General features: G+C 44.0%; 1 protein-coding gene across 2 annotated transcripts in view; it reads right to left on the reverse strand.

The window, feature by feature from the left end:
• Window positions 1-5,529: 5,529 nt before the first annotated feature.
• Window positions 5,530-21,295, reverse strand: part of RPA1 (replication protein A1) — a 73,019-nt gene continuing 57,253 nt past the window's right edge. For both annotated transcript variants that reach the window (XM_077749718.1, XM_077749717.1), the window contains exons 9-17: window positions 20,707-20,775; window positions 20,370-20,562; window positions 20,077-20,216; window positions 19,542-19,690; window positions 16,991-17,123; window positions 13,783-13,959; window positions 11,268-11,375; window positions 8,005-8,091; window positions 5,530-6,533 (exon numbers count right to left, since the gene is read on the reverse strand). In XM_077749718.1, the coding sequence (XP_077605844.1) occupies window positions 6,429-6,533; window positions 8,005-8,091; window positions 11,268-11,375; window positions 13,783-13,959; window positions 16,991-17,123; window positions 19,542-19,690; window positions 20,077-20,216; window positions 20,370-20,562; window positions 20,707-20,775 (1,161 nt within the window). In that variant the 3' untranslated portion in view covers window positions 5,530-6,428. The remainder of the gene's footprint in view (window positions 6,534-8,004; window positions 8,092-11,267; window positions 11,376-13,782; window positions 13,960-16,990; window positions 17,124-19,541; window positions 19,691-20,076; window positions 20,217-20,369; window positions 20,563-20,706; window positions 20,776-21,295) is intronic.

Genomic DNA, 21,295 nt, shown 5'->3' on the forward strand with positions numbered 1-21,295 from the left:
ATGGGGGGGGGGGGGGGGGGGGGGGGGGGGGGGGGGGGGGGGGGGGGAGGAAATAATTGAAGCTCTGAGAACTACCAGCTCAATATTTAACCTAACTGGTAATTTGCTGTGACAATTATGCCACGAACGGAGCACAACTACTATGCAAGAATGTCGCTCCCTAATTAAGAGGGCTCTGCTTTTCCTAGCCACCCGCAATTTAATCACACACGCAAAATGAGACTTGGCTCCAGGAGCCGAAGGTTCTATTAGGAGGCATGTGCGGCATGCACACCAGGCCGTGGGCGGCGCGGCCCGGGTAAGCCTGCTAACACCTTCAATTCCCCCTTGGACCGGGGGGAGAGCCGTTCAGGCCTCTCGTCACCCGAGACTCATCTGACTGACAGGCATCTTCCCGGAAAGCCTGCGCGTGCCTCCCCTGCAAATCGACGCCCTTCCCCACAGCACCGCTCTCCAACCAGGAAGGCTCAGCGTGGGTTTGATCCTGAAAGAGTAACTTTAATAAGGATTTTCATAAAATTGAGAGTCCACAGAAGCAGATCTTCCTCTTAAAAATGGAGAACAAGACAGGAACAGGGACACACACACACACCCCCCCCCAACCACTGGCAGGAAGACGGGAGAGTATTATTAAAATCATAGCTATAAAGAAGGATGTTGCCATCTCCTAAATTGACTGCTAGATTCATGGAACGTGGCTAAGCAAGACAAACCGTTTTCTGCTTAATTAGTGGCTCCTTTATGGAAGGTCTGCTGCCTGGAGAGGACCCATTACAGGAGGAGAGCTCATTTACAGGGATGCACCTTCTAAAGCTATTCAAATTTTAAATAAATAGTGGAGAAGGAAACGGTGGTGGTGGGAGAAGGGTGCTATGGAGACGGAAAGCCTCCTGCGGAAGACAGGCTTTGCATTTCAAGCCGAAGTGCTGGGGAGATCGGCTTTCCTAGGCAAACATGTAAGCCTCTAAAATTTTAGGCCAATAGAAATGACCTCTGCACCGTGGCTGACTGAAGATATAAATAAACTTCGACATGAACAGCAGTGTCAACTGTGAGAGGAAAGAGGAGAGTCCAATTGGGGCTTATTTTTAAAAAAGTCCTGCTTGTTCTGACTCCGTTTCAGGGCAGGGCATTCACGAGCTTGCTCCCTGCAGTGAGCTCCCCTCGCCGGCCGGGCCGGGTTACCTAACCGTGGAAAGGAAGCTGCACCACACACAAGTCAAATATAGTCTGAGTTATCTGCATTTTACAAGCACCAAGAATGTTATCTGAGGAAGCTGTCATTTTTAATGACAGCACAAACTTCCAATTACCAACTGGGTAATACACTGGGGAGCAGGTACAGTTTTATAGGAGTGGCTCCCAATTATTGAAAGTTTACATGATTACTTTTGAATTGGATATAAATACTTCTCACAAGGCAGGTGGGATAGTTTCTCACGTGGTCTACAGTCAAGGCTGGAAGAAAAGAAAACGGTTTTCTTGAAAATTATACATTTTGAGATTTATCAATAGCTAAGAAGCAGGGGTGCAAGGGGAGAGTCGTGAAGAGCCTGGCAAAGCCGGAAGGCTGTAATAATGGCCAGTTGGTTGGTTCAAAGTCTCAAGGACGCCCACGAGTTCACTGGCAAACCACAAATTCTGCCAGGCTCAGTGCAAGAGAAAAGTGAGGGAGCTGGCACTAGAAAATGTCAGTCGGTCCCCTGCCACCACAACAAACAGTATTCACAGAACTCAGATGCCAGCTACCTTTCGTGGCATCTACACGCTTCATCTGCCGAGACACAGAACAAACCACGGCCACGCGCTGCACGTGCTCTTCCACATACATCGGACAGTCCCTCATCCAGATGAAGGCTACAATTTGTGAGTCTCAAATCACCCAATTCTTTGTGAAGTCTTTCCGGAAGACTCCAGTCTCTAGTGATCTCTCCATTTACTGAAATAAATTTTTTCTTTAATTTCCTTAAGTAATCTCTATGCCCAATGTGGGGCTTGAACTCACAACCCTAAGATCAAGAGTCACATGCTCTACCGACTGAGCCAGCCGGACACCCCTCCACTTACTGAATTTTAATTTGACTTGTGATATTACTACTCAGCCCCAAGCTTTCCTCCAGATAGACCACGGTTCTTGGGGACAAGGTATCTTGATTTCAAGTCCCTTATAAGGAGGGCAGGACAGGCAATCAATGAAGACAAGTGCTACATACTCTCTGTAACAACCAAGCCGTCGTCACAAATATAATTAAAAGATTTAATAATCATTAACTAACAGCCATGGATGAAGAATCATTGATATACAATGATTTATAAAGCAAGTCAAATGTGTTCTCAAGCGGCCATTTCTGCCACACTAGTGGAAAACCGGAGGATCTAAGGTCTCTTCACAGCCACCATCCGTGGACATAGGGTGGAACTACCACCTATGGCTTCGGAGCCTTCCGTTCCGCTCTCCTCCCTACATTAATCTACCTGCTTTTGCTCCAGAGGATTCTAGAGCTTGCTCAAATTACCTGCCAGGGTTAGGAGTTACCACTGGAATAAGACATGGAGACAGATCAGAAAAGCTAACACAAGAAGGCATACGTTTTCACAGTGCCACAAAGGATAAATGTTCCTGCCCATCAAAAGCTGTTTATGATAACAATTAGAAAGTATACATAACTCTAAAACGAACACGTTATATGCCAATCATATCTTTTTTTTAAAGTTTTTTGAGGGGCGCCTGGGGTGGCTCAGTCGGTTAAGCATCCGACTTCGGCTCAGGTCATGATCTTACGGTTCGTGGGTTCCAGCCCTGCATCGGGCTCTGTGCTGACAGCTCGGAGCCTGGAGCCTGCTTCGGATTCTGTGTCTCCCTCTCTCTCTGCCCCTCCCCTGCTCGTGCTCTTTGAGAGCTCTCACTCTCAAAAATAAATAAATGTGAAAAAAAATTTTTTTAATAAAGAAGTTTTAAAAAATATTTATTTTAGAGAGAGACAGAGCACAAGCAGGGGAGACGCAGAGAGAGAGAGGGAGACACAGAATCCGAAGCAGGCTCCAGGCTCTGAGCTGTCAGCACGGAGCCTGACACAGGGCTTGAATCCACAAACCATGAGATCATGACCTGAGCTGAAGTTGGCCGCCTAACTGACTGAGCCACCCAGGCGCCCCTAGGCCAATCATAGCTTAACAAAAATAAAATTTAAAAATAACTGGAAAGTATAAGCATCCAGCAAGTGAACTGGCTCAACAAATGTATACTTCCAAATCGCCAAATACCAATTAAAATTGTGCAGATCTATTTTTATTGAAATAGCAAAGATGTCCATCCTATCAGGCTAGGAGAAAAGCGGTACAGAACAGTAAGCATAGTGTAATCCTATTTCAACTAAAACCACATTTCTATGTATGCATGCATAGAAAAGTCAGCTCTACAAGTGGCTATTGCTGATTTGTGGGATTATGGATAATTTTGTTTTTTTCTTACCTAGAAGTTATTTTGCTCTAACAAACACGGGTTACTTACGTTAAGAGATAATCATTGTCCAAAGAGTCCCCGTTCCTTTCCTTTTCAACAGATATTAACAATTTTTATCAGCTTAATAACAAATATACTTAGCTGAGGTTTTCTCAAGCAATGCAAATAAAACATCTATACTCTATCCTTTTTGAGAAAAGCTGATCATTTCCAAAAATGTTCACAGAAACCAGAACTCTACCAACAAAGAGTGGATTATAAGACTAAGAACCAACAGACCACATGAGAAGGGGGGTGGGGGGAGAAATCCTATTTGAGATAAGGAAACAATCAATTTACTAGGGGAGCAGTGGCCTTCTAACAAGTGAAAAGGAGACTCGACAACCTGTTCCATTTTCTAGAAATAAAACCTAAGAAGGCACATTGCCAAAGAAACACAAGTCAATATAAACCTTTATACGCTGGGCTGCCAAACTTCACTTTTAGACAGTATATTAATTATGTAGTCAATAAGCACGGGTTTCATTAGTGTATTAAATACCACGATCAATATTATTTATACTTTTCCAAGACAGGCCACTCAGGAAAAAAAAAAGTGGGGGAAGGGGAAATTCTGACCCCCGTTCAAAAAGAATAGCACGCTAGAGATTAGCAAGGCTTTAATGGAAAGCATAAAACACTGAAAATATGGACAGAAATCAGATTACTGCCCTTTTATTTTTTTTTTGTCTCTTTCACAATAATACTGGAGAGACTCCAAGAATCATTTAAAACAAAGGCAAATGATTAGATTTTTCCTAATTGCTTAACGCTGATGTCATGGTGTACGCAAAATGAACACGGATCTCAGCGAAGGATGAGAAGTAGAACATGAACAGCCTTTCGAGGTAAACCATGTCCAAGAGAATTCCAAGAACTGCGGGCCAGAATCTATTAAGGCAATCCTCAGGGACCCACATCTCTTAAAGGCGTAACTGCGGAGCCAATTTCTGATGCTCCTTTACTGGTGATCTGAGTTTTAGAAGGGAAATCTGCCTCCAGGGGCCCGCCCTGCCCCAGACCACCCCCATGGATTTGCTGGTTTCTTCACGTAGTCACGGGCACCGAGCGGTGACTGATACAATGGTGTTGAGTCAGGACGAGGCCGGGGGTCAGCACTCCTCACTGGCAGGGCTGCCGTGAGCAGAGAGCGCCCGATGGCAGCAGATGGGAGACTGGTTACTGGGCTGAAAGCTAGATGACCACTTCCAACCCACAATTTGTCAATCCAGAGTCGTGCTGAAGACTGTAATTTTCCAGTCCGTGCTTTATAAGCAAGGTCAGAGAGGAGCTTCCATAAAAATGGTTGAGGCCCCAGCCAAAGAAGGAAGTACAGCCTGGTGACCATCTTCTGAGACCAGATGTGTCCACGGTCAGAGGGCCTGAGAAGGGCCCTGTCCGTGCTGAGGAACAGGAGCTATCCTGCACACACCCGGCCGCTTCCTCCCGGGAGTGGATAGGGAAGGCTGAGGCGGACAGGACGGGCTGGCCCTGCACCTCCACGAGGGCCGCCGGCCGCCACACCGGCGCGGATTCCACCCAGGTCCCCCCGCTGCAGGCTGCATGCAGCACTGCCTGGGTACTTGGGGACAGATGTGCAGCAAATGCCAAGCGGTGGGTCGCGGCAACCGGATAGATAATTAATATGATTAGGAACACGCAGAGGAAGCACGCTCATGCCGACTGAAAGGCTCCGTAGCATAATTACTGTTTTCTTACTAGCTCACTGTCTGTACACATTTCAAAGCCTGGCTGGTGTTAGACTGCTGTGTAAACATCAATAAAATCCCAAAGTGCCAGATCATCGGCATTCTTGGGCACAATGGCTTTTTGTTTCTAGTTTTTTCATTCTTTTAAAGATGCATTTTAGGGTTGCAAACATTAGGAAGAATGATCTCTACGCCTTGGACTAATCTGAGAGGCTATAATGAGTTAACATCTCCCCCAAGTGAACATTTATTATGAAGGCTAATTAATTGCTTTCCAGTTACAAGAACCCTTTGCATTCAAAGAAAGTAGAATTCACACGCAGAGAAGCTTCTGTTTATTAAAACAAAGCAGGGGAAACAAAGGGCTTCTTCCTTCAAAATCCTTTCTATTTAACACAGCTTTAATCAAGAAATGAAACCTACAAATACAAGAAATATGTACAGGTAGAAAAAGTGTGCATTCGCCCACCAAAATGCAACATTAATTGAAGTGAAAACTAAAGCGATGCTTTGTAGTTGCCGGGAAGTCCCTGGGGGACAGCAAGTCAATGCTTATCGGCCTTCCTCAGAAGAGACAATTTTGATTAATATCAGACCCATCTGACTCGGTCTATTAAACCCTGAAGGAAGGATATTCTTCAGATATAAAAGATATGTCTTTGATTAATAATTCTACCTTATTGCCATTCTAAGCATTAACAGCTATGTGGCACCTCTAGAAAGGAAAGCCTTTGAATTCAAGAAAGACACACTAAAGTACAGGTTCCGCACAGCGCCTTCTCGGCTCTCCTCTGGAGAGGGACCCAAGCTGTGAAGGTGTCACCGCCGGAGAAGCGGAAACCCGAGTTACATAATTTCACTGTCTGCAGATTTAGGGTCAATTACTTGTGACATAATTCCTGCTTGAAGATAATGAACTCTTAGTAAAACAGCCACAAAAGCCTGGGGACAGAGGGAGTGACTGGCACTACGCTTCCCGCCGGCTGACCCGCTACGTCTGACACAGTTTACGCAGCAGCGGCCTGGGCACATTGTCCTTTGCCTACCAGTGGGTTCCGGGATGCGCCCAAGAGAGGAGAGCGCCTCGTCTGCCACAGAGAGGCTCTATGCACCGTGGAGCTAGTGTGGAACTGTCACATGTGGAGGGGGACACGGGAGGAGTCCGTTTCATTTCAACTCTGCTTTTTCAAACTTCTGCCCAATCAGCATTGCTCTGCTCACATCAGTGCGTTTCTCCTGATGTTCATGATCAGCCTTCTGCCATATTCTCTGTAGTCCACAGGCTTCACGTCCATCACAGTGGCCTTAATTCGAGACTCATCCTTTGAGAAGAGAAAAGCAGCTCGTAAACGAAGGAAAGCCTGGGCATGGAGCAGTGGTGATTACCCCCTTTGCTTTAGAGGGTTCAATGATCCCGGCAGGAGGAAACACAAGGCACGCTGGATTTAGTGTTTGGCAATTCCAGTACAGAAGGAGTCACAGGTGAGAGCCTTAATTTCTGGGGCTGGGAGAGTGGGTAGAAGCCCCTCTCCTTCCCTCATCCCTCCCTCCTGCCCCTGAGTACTCAGAAACCTGCAATCCAAATGGGATGGACCTTAGTGGGCTTATCAAGGCCGATTTATTTTCTTTGCTGAGGGAAAAACAGAAGCCCAGAGAAGATAAGCGATGTGCCTAAAGCCACACAGTTAGTTCTGCAGGACGTGTGAAAGCAAAGGCACCTGTGGCAGAGGACTGAGCCCTGGCTTGGGTCCCTGGTTCTGTGGCGTCTCTGCACCTCACCCTCCCGTCCATACCAGGAGAGGGCTGAATGACCCTTCGAGATGCCCCTGGACCACACCCCACTGTGACGCCCTGTCAGACATTTGCCTTCCTACTCATTTAATACACAGAAACGAACACCTCTAGGAGCAGGTACTAGGGTTAAGATCTAACAGTGAAACAGAACGAGGAGACCCCGAAACAAGCAGAGATGTTTTCAGAAGCCTCCCTCCTCGCTCGTTCATCAGGACTGCGCAGTGCGTTTAGGGGAGGAGGCTGTGATGCCCAGAAAGAATGCACACGCACTCTAGTGTGCGCTCCGTAGTCACCAGATAGTCCCATTTATAAGCACAGTTAAGAGCAAAGCTCTGAAGCAGGAGCTAGAATCTTCGTTCTGCCACGTGCTGGCGTACGACGTGGGCAAATTACTTATTCTCTGCAGGCCTACATTTTTTCAGTGGTAAACGGGGATAACAATAGTTCCTACATATGGGTTACTTCCAGGACTGAGGGAAATAATATGCACAGTAAAGGGTGTAGAACAGTAACTGGCAGATAATAATTGCTCAGTAAATGCTGTTATATGATGACTATACAATCACATGATATTATAGGCAACTTAAAGGAATTTTCAAGGTAATTTTAACTATGTGTGGTCTTTGTTTTACATACTAACTTCAGAGCCTAAAACTCACGGAAGGTGTGAATCCACTGAACACCTTACCATCCTTTGTCAATACACAAACAAAACAACCCCAGGTTTTAACTGAAAAGACCATAAGCATTTTCTCCCCAGATGCTGGACACTGGACAAAACACTCAACCTCTCTACATTCGGCTACTCATCTGAAAATGGGGATGATAACAGCACCTCCGTGCTGGGCAGACTTGAGGAGTGATAAACACAGGGCGCTCGGCACTGGGTCTGGCACACGGCAAGCAGTGACGTGACAGCTGTCAGTGCACCGCTGTTGTGGGTGACAAACAGTAGCTTCCCACAGCTAGCCCTCCTGCACCCCAGATGACCTCACTTACATTGTAGGTCTCTAGTTTCACCCTGATCTTGAATGCAAAAGTTCGGAAGTTGGCATTCTGGAAAATTTCCTCAAATGCTTGCTCATTCTGCAAAAACAAATGTCACACTTTAGGCATGGAAGCTACCAGACCATTTGAAAATATTAAGAGTTTTGACGGGGTTCCTGGCTGGCTCAGTTGAAATAACATGCGTCTCTTGATCTTGAGGTTACAGGTTCAAGCCTCACATTAGGTGTAGAGACTACTTAAAAATAAAATCTTAAAAAAAAAAAAAGTTTTGGAAAGACTTTTGAGAAAAATCTCTCTCAAAAAAATTATTACCCCCAGTGGTCTGAATAGGAATGACTAATTACAGGTGAGATTTCATTCCATAAAAACTGTTTGGGTACAATTTTATTAAAAAATTAAAATATTCTACCTACAGTAGTCAAGTTAATAGAGACAGAAAGCAGAATGACTGCTGGGAGGGCGGGGGGTTGGGTGGCTCAGTCTGATAACTGTCTGACTTCAGCTCAGGTCATCTCAGGGCTCATGAGTTCGAGCCCCACCCTGGGCTCTCTGCTATCAGCACAGAGCCCACTTTAGATCCTCTGTCAGATCCTCAAAAATAAAGAAACATTAAAAAAAAAAAAAAGAAAGAATGGTTGCTAGGGGCGGTGGGAAGGGGAAATGGAGAGTTAGTATTTAATGCATGCACTGAACTTATTAGACTTAAAAATGGTAAATTTTAGATTATGCATATTTTACCATAATGTAACAAAATAAAACCCCAAAAACACATTTCTAGGGGCGCCTGGGAGGCTTAGTCAGTTGGGCATCCAACTTCAGTTCAGGTCATGATCTCACAACTTGTGGGTTTGAGCCCCGCGTTGGGCTCTGTGCTGACAGCTCAGAGCCTGGAGCCTGCTTTAGATTCTGTGTCTCCCTCTCTCTCTGACCGTCCCCTGCTCATGCTGTCTCTCTCTCTCTCTCTCAAAAATAAGTAAAACATTTAAAACAAAACAAAAAAACCACACATTTCTAAACTTTAACAGTTTGTGATGGAATAGGGGCACCTGGGTGGCTCAGTTGGTTGTGTCTGACTCTTGATTTCGGCTCAGGTCATGATCTCATGGTTCATGAGTTTGAGCCCTGCACTGGGCTCTGTGCTGAGCATGGAGCCTGCTTGGGACTCTCTCTCCCCCGCCCCCCCATCTGCCCCTCCCCCTCTCTGTCTCTCTCTCAAAATAAATAAATAAACTTTAAGAAAAGTTTGTGATGAAACCGGTCTGAGGCTCAGCATGTTCATCATAAATTAAGAATGGGAGGGAAGAGTCAGAAAAAAGCTCAAGCTGTCATACATGGTTTTACCCTCTACATTTACAGTGATTTGTGAGCAAGTGAAGACAGGCAGGTGAGGTGGGTAAAGATCAGGTAAAGTGAAAATCAGAGTTCTCTCCCTCTTAACCTTTAAACATTATTTTAATTTTTTACCTTTTAAAAAATGTTTATTAATTTATTTTGGGGGGGCGGTGGGAGGGGCAGAAAGAGAAAGGGAGAGAGAGAATCCCAAGCAGGCTCCATGCTAACACGAAGTCTGATGTGGGGCTCGATCTCACGAGTCATGACCTGGACCTGAAATCAAGAACTGGACACCTAACCAACTAAGGTGCCCCTACCTGTTTTTTTCTTTTTTTAAAAGTAAGCTCTGTACCCAACTTGGGGCTTGAACTCAGAACCCCAAGATCAAGAGACACAGGCACAGGCTCCACCGACTGAGCCAGCCAGGCTCCCCACTTTTTACAACTTTTTATTAAAAAAAAAAAAAAAAAAAAAAAAAAAAACCCGGAACGCCTGGCTGACTCAGTTGGNAAAAAAAAAAAAAAAAAGCCCAGTAAAGAGGGAGGGATCACAGAAAGCATTTTTTATAAATATGCATAAAATAAATTTGCAGTAACTTTATATAAAATAGTTCATTATCAGCCAAGTACTATCTTTGCAAGCCACACAGAACATGAAAATGGCTTTGTTACACAGAACTCTTGTGTAAAGTTTACTCCACACACACAAGCAGTCCTCTGGGCCTTCAGATATGTAAATAAAACAATGCATTACACCTTAAGAAAATGATACCAGCTACCATTATTCTTCTAAGCTTAGGGAAAGGCTGGAGTGCATACACCAAGAGGATCATGGTTCCTGAGGGAAGAGTTTCTATGTGTCCTCATTCACCAGCAGTAAAAACAGTCAAATGGAATAAGCTCATAAAAAACCCTGAAAAGCTGCCTCAAGCCTTGAAATGTGATATGAAAATAAAGAACCAGGCAAAAGAGATAAAAGACACCATCATACCTTAAAGTCAATTCCAGTTATTTCTATAAAAGGGCTTGTTGGCATTATTTTCAGAGAGCTCACAAACAATTTAAAAAAAGAGGCGTGTAGGGGGGAGAGCTGAACGGACAGAACTGAAGACAGGAAAGAATAAGAGAAAACATGCCAAAACAAATGGTAAATCTTTATGCTTAGTGGTTTTTACAAGTAATCTAACCAATTTGGAGGAAGTGGGAGAAACATCTACAGATAGATGCTAATTTATGTGGCCCAGAAAACACAGCTTTCATTGGTCATCTTTACACATTTTATCTAAGTATCTTTCCTACATTTAGCATAATCAGTAATCTATTCCCTACATTTAATAAACCGACTATGTGAAAATACATACTTATCAAGATGAAACATAAAGTTACTTTGTAAAATTGCATTTGAAGACCTAAAGGAGCAAGTACCTACTATGTGAATTTACACCAGGATTTGACTCAACTTCTCAGGACGGTGTTTACTATGTTAAAGGGGCACATCTGTACTTCAGGTTACTTCAGAAGATCTCAAGTAACGATAGGCACACCAACTCTGGTGTGCCAACAGTAACAGGAGAAATAAGTGGTTTATACTTATAAAATGCTGCTTTTAAAGCACTTATTATTTTTTATTTTAAGTAAGCTCCACACCCAACATGGGGCTTGAACTCACAACGCTGAGATCCAGAGTTGCATGCTCCACCAACTGAGCCAGCCAGACGCCCTGAAACACTTTTATATATGTTGCTCCATCACCTCATTGTTGGTACACTCAAGGTGGACAAAATTCGACAGAATCAGATGAGCTCTCAAATAATCATCAGACTGAGAAACTATACACAACACCCAAGAGAAATATTAAAAACTTAAAGAGCAAAAAGGGTGTTAGTGGCAACTGTTACGGTGATAATAAAAGAGGGGGCCAACCTTCTCTTTTAACTCCCCAAGATAGGCAGTGTTCTGTCCGAGGATGGCCTCCGCACACTCCTGGAAGCAGGTGACCCACTGATTCTCTCGAAAATCAGCAATATTTACCTAAAAAGCACACCACATAATAATTTAGCAAAGAAATCATAAAAGGAAGATACACTCAGGAGACTGAAAAATTAACTTTTTCCATTCATTAAAATAATTCTCAGGGGGGAAAACACCCCATTACCACTACATATGCTGTATTCTCTCCAAAGAGGATGAAAAATATGACAGAAAGAAGTTTAAAATGTAAGTCTGGGTCACCGCAGGAACATGACATGCCGTGGATATGTGATTTCAGAGCTCAGTGGAGCTAACAACCCAACTAAACTCTCCTTCAGACACAGAATCCAGGCACCCTGGCCCTCGTTCCTTCCCTGCCAGCCACAGTGGCCTCGGACTAAAGGTTCTGAATGAGCCTCCAATGGGGGAGGGCAGGTTCTCTGCATTTCAAGCTGTACATCCTTCAGTCGCTAGTTCTGTAAGGCAGTCCTCAGTCGCTGCTGTGCACCCCAGACTATTTAAAAGCCCGAGCCATGGCCCTTCCTCCAGTAGCCAAACTTACGTAGCAATAGAAATGAGCTTGGATCAAGCATCTCCAATTGGACCACGATGTAAAATTAAATAGGGGAGAAGTCAAGGAAGAAAGTGGATCGCAAAGAATCCATTTGCTGAAGTGAAAGTCTTAGTAGAAATAAGAAAGCAAAGTTGTTTTTTTTTTTTTTTTTTTAATTTTTTTTTTTAATTTTTTTTTTTTNGAAAGTCGGATGCTTAACCGACTAAGCCACTCAGGCGCCCCTAAAGTTGTTTTTTTTTAAGGTGTCACTTGATGAGTCTACATTTTCATTTGGCATATACATGGGGCTTTAAAAAAATTTTTTTTTATGTGTTATTTATTTCTGAGAGAGAGAGAGAGAGAGAGCATGAACAGNACCTGTGCTCTTTCTGTTTCTGAAAAAATAAATAAATGTAAAAAAAAATTTTTTTTTAAAAATCAAAGTTATGATGGAAAAATAAGGGGACAAGAAAAGTTACACTCACTCACATGTACGGGAGAATGCATCCCATCCCAGGGCTCACACCTAGTTTGCTTACTGCGTGCTAGCATCCCAGAGGCAAAGAGCACCCACTTGACAGGGTGGAGAATGGCAACGAAGGGAACACACCGGGGTCAGCATCTCCTGAAACCAGTGCCCTGAGGCTCCACTATTTACAAGTCTCACAGAAAGGCTGATAACCCATCTAAACAATCTTCTCCATCCTGGTTCCATGGAGTTTACAGTTTACAGGAAATATGAAGCTTAAATGTAGAACTCTCCTGTTGAACTAACATTCTGAGGGGCAATTAGAATATAGAAAGGACAAGTAAAAAAAAATTTTTTTTTTTTATCTGAAAAGATCTTAAGAAAATGTTCCTATCACATGAGGATTCACTGCAGGGGAAAAATAAAAAAAGGAAAGTGCAGAAGAAACTAGACATCAAGCAGAAATAACCTCCAGCAACAGTATGGCATTTGACCACTCAATCTGTTTTCTGTTGTGTTCATACCTCAAGACTATATCGAACACACCATTTAAAATTTGTCATTTTCAATGGATAAACCTGAACATTTATTCATGTCATTCTCAAATACTTTACGGAAAACTGTCAAATAAATGGCAAATTCTGATGTCCTCATGGTATTCCACTCCACAGATATAAAATAACGGAATATAACCACTATAATGTTAAGGAAGTTGTATCGAATTTTTCAACATAACAGAGTAACAGAGAACTTTACACAGCTGTAAGATCTCTGATGATTTCTTGGAAGAAATTCCCTCCAAGTGTTTAATGTGCCAGAAAATGTAAGTATTTTTAAGGCTCCTGATAGATTACTGCCAAATCATCTTCTAGAAAAAACGTGAGAATGCCTATTTTTCGTATACCTTTATTATCATTCAGTATTAGCATTTTTTTTAAAGTACGCCCTTCACTTGAAAGGTTTTAAAACAGAAACAATTCTTCCAATGCGAGAGACCCACCCTCCCACCTCAGCATGCGGTCACATTCTTGAGAAGTCAGCTCTGTCGAAGGCTAAGAGGAACAGATTATCTACAAGAAAAATAACTAAATATAGGCATCGGCTGTATAAGTATAATTACTGCTCTCCAGAAATGCCATTTCAAATTAATTTATCTTCCTAACAGTTAGCAGGAGAGTGTCACCAATGCCATAATCGTACTACATGCACAGCAACCGAAATCAGCTGGTATGAAAAAAAGCTTTTAGTAGGAGAAAACAGACTGCTATTTAGTTGAGCGAAAGGCCCCTTGCTTTTGTACTTGTAGGATAAGAGCGCGTTAGCACTTATTCATCTGCAGGCTTCCTACCGCAAGAGATGTTGTCTTTGCCCTCATCTCTACAGTGGCGGGCACGTGGTAGGGACTCGAGAAACACCACAGTGTCTCCACTACCCACTGTACTTACTGACAGGATCATGCGGTACTTGAAGTTGGGAAATTCACTATCACACTTCTCACAGCGGTACAATCCATTCTGTTGATCAATCACTTTCTTAAAGCAGTCCTGGTTTGGGCAGGCTTGATACATGCAGTTCTCTTTGCGAAGAAACACGACTGTCGCCACACAGCTAAAATAGTCCGCCTTCAGGAGAAAAGACAGACATGAGAGACCTGGAACATGGGGGCTACATTCAAGAGGGACTTAGGGGCAGCCCAGAGCTTCCCCTGACATGTTGGTAGTTAAGTGTTCACATATATGAATCCTTAAGATCACAATGTGATTACAGGGAATGATTCATACTACAGTTTCTGAAATCACTTGTGCGGGCTGCACAGCCTACAAAGGTAATAAACTAAGCTCTGACGCACATTACTGGGGCGCCTGGGTAGCTCAGTCAGTTAAGCGTCCGACTTCGGCTCGTATCTAGATCTTGAGGTTCATGAGTTTGAGCCCCACAGTCGGGCTCTGTTCTGACAGCTCAGAGCCTGGAGCCTGCTTGGGGTTCTGTGTCTCCCTCTGTCTCTCTCTGCCCCTCCCCAGCTCAAGTGCGCACGCGCTCTCCCCCTTTCTCTCTCAAAAATAAACATTAAAAAAAAATAATAAAGCAGATTATTCCTTGGTGAGAAAGCGAATTCTAAAGTAGACTAAATTAATTAAAACAGAAAAAGACTACATGAAAGACAAAGACGTCAGGAGACAGATTTGTTCCGCGCGTTCCTCTGACCCTCCAAAGGTAACAGTCTAGGAAACAAGGTAAGGCCAGAAAACCTAGTGCGGCGATGTTCAACCACGCTCCCACGTTAAGAACAACAGTACTGGCTTCTGGGGCCTGGAGTCACCTTCATCTCTGTCTAGGCCCCAGTGGCAAACTTTCTGTAGAAAGTCAGACAGGATATATTTTGGGCTTTATGAGCCTTGCGGTCAGAGACCTGTTGCAACTACCCAGCTCCGCTGCTGCTGCACAGAAGCATCCACAGATGATAAGCAAACGAGCGCACGCGGCTGTGTGTCAACCCCTGGTCCGGGCCGTCTGAGCGGAGAGATCACTGGTAAGTAGATGTAGCAGGGACTAAGTCACGTGCTTAGACTTTGTGTGTTGCTCTTGGTTTTGCTTTTTAACTCTCACAGAAAGGATACAGGGGGAATAATTTTGAGGGATGAGCTGTTCCCTCTGGGTGTGCTCTGAATTCAGAGCTGGGTCAGCAACCTATGGGGCTTCCCAATGTCTTAGAACAAAGAAGGCAAAACAATAATGTGGATATTTAAAGAGACTGGTTGAGCCCTCAATCCGGAAGGTTCTAGAGTAAATAAGTCTCCTAGAAGAATGTCTATAGAATTTTTCTGTTTTTCTAGGTAAGGTCCAGATTCAATTCACGACTTTAAAGTTTGGGTACAGGGGCGCCTGTGTGACTCAGTCAGTTAAGTATCCAACTTTGGCTCAGGTCACAATCTCACAGTTCGTGGGTTCGAGCCCCGTGTTGGGCTCTGTGCTGACAGCTCAGAGCCTGGAGCCTGTTTCAGATTCTGTGTCTCCCTCTCTCTCTGCCCCTCCCCCATTGTGCTTTGTCTCTGTCTCTCTCAAAACAACAAAAACTTTCCTGATTCTCCATTCTCGATGGAGAGAATTTAGAAAATAAACAGAAACATAAAAGGAAAAACATTTGTTATATACAATTCCTATTACCCAGGAAAAAAAAAGACGACACAGTTAAATGTTGGTAAAAGAGTAGATCTTAAATGTTCTCACCACAGAAAAGAAATGGTAATTATGTGACAGGATGGAGGTGTTAACTAATGCTGAGGTGGTAATCATTTTGCAATATATTAATGTATCAAACTAATACACTGTGTATCCTTTACACTTACACAGTGTTATATGCCAATTATATCTCAATAAAGCTAGAAAAAAATGGTATAATTTCTGCCAGTCCATGTCTGAGTATTAAAAACTAAATTAGGGGTGCCTGGGTAGCTCAGTCAGTTAAGTGTCTGAGTTTGGCTCAGGTCATGATCTTGAGCTTTATGAGTTTAAGCCCCGTGTCGGGCTCTGTGCTGACAGCTCAGAGCCTGCAGCCTGCTTCGGATTCTGTGTCTCCCTCTCTCTCTACCCCTCCCAAGTCACACTCTGTCTCTGTCTCTCAAAAATAAACATTAAAAAAATAAGATAAATAAAGTTTGGGTACAAATAGGTACTCTCCAGGGCTGATTTCTTTCTTTCTTTTTTTAAAGTAGTCTCTACACCCAGTGTAGGGCCCAACATCAAGAGTCACCTGCTCTCCTGACTGAGCAGGCCAGGCGCCCGCAGGCCTGATTTCTTACTGCACACAGTCTACCTGTAGATCTAAGAGGGAAACTGGGTGAAAAGAGAACCTGATGAGTGGCTGTTCCTATGACAGGAACACACACCTGTCTAACGTTTAATTCTCTAGATGCCATACAACAGCATCATCGGATGCAGCTGATGACAATGACGGATGAGGGAGTACGGTGAAATGAGACAGAAAGGAATAAAAACTGTATTCTATAACACGAAAATAATAAGAGTAGGAGTTGCTCTTTTTGGGAACATAAAGGAGAAATAAATGACTTAAATACTGAACTGCTGGCAGAATACAGGTTTAGATCAAGGCAGGAAGAGAGCCATCACATACAAACACTGGAAGGAAGCAGCAACTAAAGTCAAATAGCAGAGCCGACTCCCATCAGAGAACAGTGGCAAATTCTCAGCCCGTGAGAGGTTAATAGTGTACAGCCGGGAGGGTGCGCGTGAGCTGCCTGATGCCGGACAGTGCGCCTGCCTGATGCTGTGTTAGCCATGACCTCAAAACCCATCTTCTTGGTGTGCGGGCACTTCAATTTGCAGAATACTCGGCAAAAGCAAATAGGGACCTGGAGTTATTACACTTCATTCGTATCGCTCTAAGAATTACGACTCTGGGTCAGAGTTCAGGACGCTCTTCTGCCTCAGGATATCTGAAGGGTACACCGCAGTCCTATGAGCAGGCACGGCTCCCTCACTCTGCCAGTGGCTCCCAGCCATCGCACCATGCTCTGCTCAGACCTCCAGGTAAGAAGCACTGCTCTGATAGCCGGTCCCAGAAATGAGATTGGAAAACTCATCCTTTTGCACACTCGACGTGCTTTTGTGAAGAAGGTGAGGAAAATGGGCTACCTTGTCACCTTGGCCCAGGTTCTCTGATTTAACCTCATATAGAGTTTTCCAGTTGGTGTTGCTCCCTGCTGTTCCTCCAGTCCTTAGATCAGAGATGGAAACACCATCTAAGGCTTGTCCTTCAGAGTCAAACCTGAAAATTAAACACAGAACAACAGGTAGTTTATTATACTTACTGAATATGCTACTTGTTTCTAGATGCCAGAGGCTATCTGCTCCCCCCTCCCACCTGTCCTACATTCATAGGTCATGGTCACATGGGCTCAAACGAGTACATTCTCCATGTACCTTGAGCCAACTGCAGGAAGTGAATGACCTCTTTTCATCTCGGTTGCTCTGATGCCCCCCAGTGGTCAAGAAAGACAGTGCCAAATACCACAGAACCTTTTCTTAAATTAGCATGTTATACAGTTCTTTAGGCTACTGATGCTCATTCTCAGCAGGTAGCTGCATCTGTATCATCACTGAACTGTATCAGTATAGAAAGTGACAGTCAACATATTGTAACAGGGTGGCAAAAATACGTTCTCATGGTAAAAGATCTTATAAGCCTGATAGAGAATGTAAAGGATTACATAACCCAAAGTAATTTAATAGAAGATATTTTCTATTTTCTCGTAGATATATCTTCTTAGGAAGATTTTACCTACACCAATATTAGAATTAACATTAATTTGTGTTGCATTATTATTAAAACTGATTATACTTCCTAATCACGTATCAGCTGATGTGAAGGAAAATGGCTCAGAAGCATACTTGGGGGTAGGGAGGAGTCAGTCCGAGATTAAAAATATGCCATGTCATCTAAAAGGAGGGTAACTGAAAGGCAACCACGTGTACAGCAGGCTCCTTAGAAAGGGACCATCTCACAGAATGGGGGCTGCCCGACGCTGTACACAATCGCCTTCACATTCTGTCAGGGAAGCCGCTAACCTGTCACGGAAGCACAGCAAGGTCCATAAATCCATTTCACCACTACTATCTACACCAGTTTATGGTTTCAGAAACTCCAAGGAGACATTTGCCACCAAAGCAGCTCATCACAAATCGGCAGAGCAAGGATGGAAGCAGCTCTTCTTACAATAAAAAATTCCACAGCGGAAAAAATAAAGCCAAACCCTCTCCACTGTTATAACCAAGATCAAACATCCAACCTGGGCCTAGGTAGGGTGTGTGTGATGAACTCCTCTTTGATCAGTGGCAGGTTATTTTATTCTGGAGACAGCCATGTCTTTTTATATTGACCGGGATCACTGTTACTGACAAGTAAAATATGAAGACCTTAATGTGGGCATGCAATTAGCCTGGGGTCAAGCTCTAGAGCCTGAAAGAAAGTCAAGCAGTAAGGACAAGCCAAAGCTGTGGTTATTTCTGGTCAGACTACGAGCGGGACCTGCCGTATAATGCAGCGCCAGCTACCAAGATAGTTAAATATAGATATGTGTGGACCATATTCAGGAGGCTGGCTTAAGTGTCATGAACACTCTAGTAGGTGTTTCATGAAACTACTCAAACACTAGTGCTACTAGTGGTTCACATTACACTCAAAATAAACGTGAGAAGTACGTCACAGGAGCTAATTCTTTAATCACAAAAACCCTAAGACACAAGTGGAACCCGACACAATCCCCTGTGACCACAGCTACAGGAATTATTGAAGCTCAAGCTGGAGTGTTTTTCCCTGACCCCATCAATTTCTGCATACCGTTTCAGTCTGAAGTGCTCTTTAAAGGCAGAGTTCAGGGGCGCCTGGGTCGCTCAGCTGGTTAAGTGTCCGAGTTCGGCTCAGGTCATTATCTCACGGTTCATGGCTTTGAGCCCCGTGTCGGGCTCTGTGCTGACAGCTCAGAGCCTGGAGCCTGTTTCAGATTCTGTGTCTCCCTCTCTCTCTGACCCTCCCCTATTCATGCTGTCACTCTCTCTCTCTCTCTCTCAGAAATAAAACATTACAAAAATTTAAAAAAATAAATAAATAAAGGCAGAGTTTTAACACCCTAAACAGCTAGATATACTGAGGATTCTAACTGGCTCTCCTCATCCTCTGAGTGCCCGGGGAATAACAATATAACGCCAACAAAAGCCACTATTCCTATGGCAGTCTATCAGAGTCCAGTGAACACACACCAGAAAAGGTGCTCAGCACCAACAACCGGACAGGACAGGGACACTCTTTGCCCACATCACAGAAGCCTATGGCTTTAAACCTAGGAAAGAAAGTGGCCTTTAGCTTACAGCCCACGGCTACTGGCTAGGACAGCCTGGCCTCCCCTTGCTTTGGCAGGAGAGAGGTCAGCGTGCAGCACCTCCATTCTAACTGCCTCCTCCGGAATCTGCAGGTCTGTCATGGGATTACAGGTTTGTCAGTTCAAGGGCTTTCAAGCTATCCTCTCAGAAGGCATAAAGCCTCCAAGAAATGCAGGAACTGCTGCATTCAGTAACAAAGCCCTCTGTTCTGCACACAGCTCACATACCGATCAGAAGAACCAAAACAGCCACTTTGTCTCAAAGACCAGGCTCAAATGACCCCTTTGTTTAGCCCCCAAATACCTACCATCCACGAAGCTTATAGGCCTCTGGGATGTCAGGATTCATAATGACCGTGCTTGAAGACAGTACAGAGAGGCTGCGTCCACCAAAGTCAGAGACTCTGGCTCCTTTGATGGCTATCACAGGTTGTCTAGAGCCATCAAATCTATCGGCCTGAGTAACAACAAAAACACCAACCAAATACAGTGAGCAGGTGTCACTGGCAGGAAGAACACACAGAACATTTTTATAGAAAACAAGGAAAACAGTCAATAGTAGAGTAAATGCAATAAATAGTACATGGAATCTATCCAAGTTAACCTCACACACAGGGAATCTGCTCAAGGATACATCAAACCAACCTAGAGTGAGAAGACTGCCTCACTGTATACAACTTAAATCCTAGCATATCTCACAAAAGTAAATCAAATGAAAGATTCCAAATATTCCCTTGACAGCTCAATCCTCCGTTAGGAAGGGCCTACATGGCCAAGGCCCCACCCAGCTCTTTACATCCCTGCCTTCTGCATACGCTCTGGCTGCCCGGTGCGAATACCTACATCTTCTCCCCACAGTGTAGTAGTCACCACTTTCCCTGACATGTCCATCAGGTAGAGGTTTCTCTTAGAAACCTCTCTGTTGTTAGACTTCACTGTGATTTTGATGGCATCTTCATAGCTCTTGCAGATCCCGATTATGTCTAAAATATAGGCACAATGTGTTAGCAAAAAATGGTCCATGCTCCCATCACAACATGATCCAAGGCTGAACAGCAAGCACTCAAGTCTTCCTTTCCGTGTTGCAAACAAAAACTAATAATCCCAACTCTCTTTGCTCTCGTTTGTGGACTTACCTATCAGAGAGTCTTTAGACTTGTTCTCCAGGTCACCAATCCCTGTGAAATCAAACTGAACTGTTGGTAAGTGATGCCCGTCTTCACAGGGCATGACAGAAGTCTCATTATTGAAGGTCATCTCATAGTCATTTTTCACAGCTGTGAACTGTTTGTTGGCAATCTTCAGGGTGCCTTTAGAGATGTAATAGACCTGCAAGAGGCAAGCCATGGGACGTGGGTAGTCTATCAGGTTAACCCAAAAACTCCTGACGGCCATGCAGTTCCCTGATGGACAAGAGTCCCCCTCATGCTCACCGTGCCCCTCAACGGTGTTCCCAACACACCACCAGCATACCTTGTTCATGTCGATAAGGGGGAAAAACTTGTCCACTTGCTCATTGAAAGCGGTAGCCCTGATTTCACCCTGCAGAAGTACCCAAGAGCAAGTTAGAATTGTGTCCATCTAGTTTTACCACTGAAAACCAGGACACCGTAGTGTCACAATGACATCGTTAAGGCGGTAACACAAGCACAAACAGGATGTATGAGAGGTCTACACATGCCCCAGAGACATATTTTGTAGTCACATATTCAAGCTCTTAACCCCAGAGGAACAAGGCTTAGCTAGCTGATCCCGTTACGGTGCTTTATGAACCTCAAGTTAGAAACCTAAATAAAAGCAAAACAAAAAAAATCCACCATAAACCTAGTGACTTTAATGTTCTGACCACAAAGATAAACAAACTGGACAAGAACGAAGTCCACAAGGAAGTGTGATGAGCCAAATTAGTCACCAGCTGCCCTCACGTTGGCGCCAAAAGCAAGGGACTGCGTGACGTTTGGAGTCACTGCCAAAATGCTACAATAAGTCATGTTTTCAAGCTGCTTGTGATTTGATTTTCACTTTACTTTTCCGTCAGTCAAATGCTACAGGTGGGGACACC

Source organism: Crocuta crocuta, unplaced genomic scaffold (genome assembly GCF_008692635.1).
Source record: "Crocuta crocuta isolate KB4526 unplaced genomic scaffold, BGI_CrCroc_1.0 scaffold149, whole genome shotgun sequence".
NCBI lineage: Eukaryota > Metazoa > Chordata > Mammalia > Carnivora > Hyaenidae > Crocuta > Crocuta crocuta.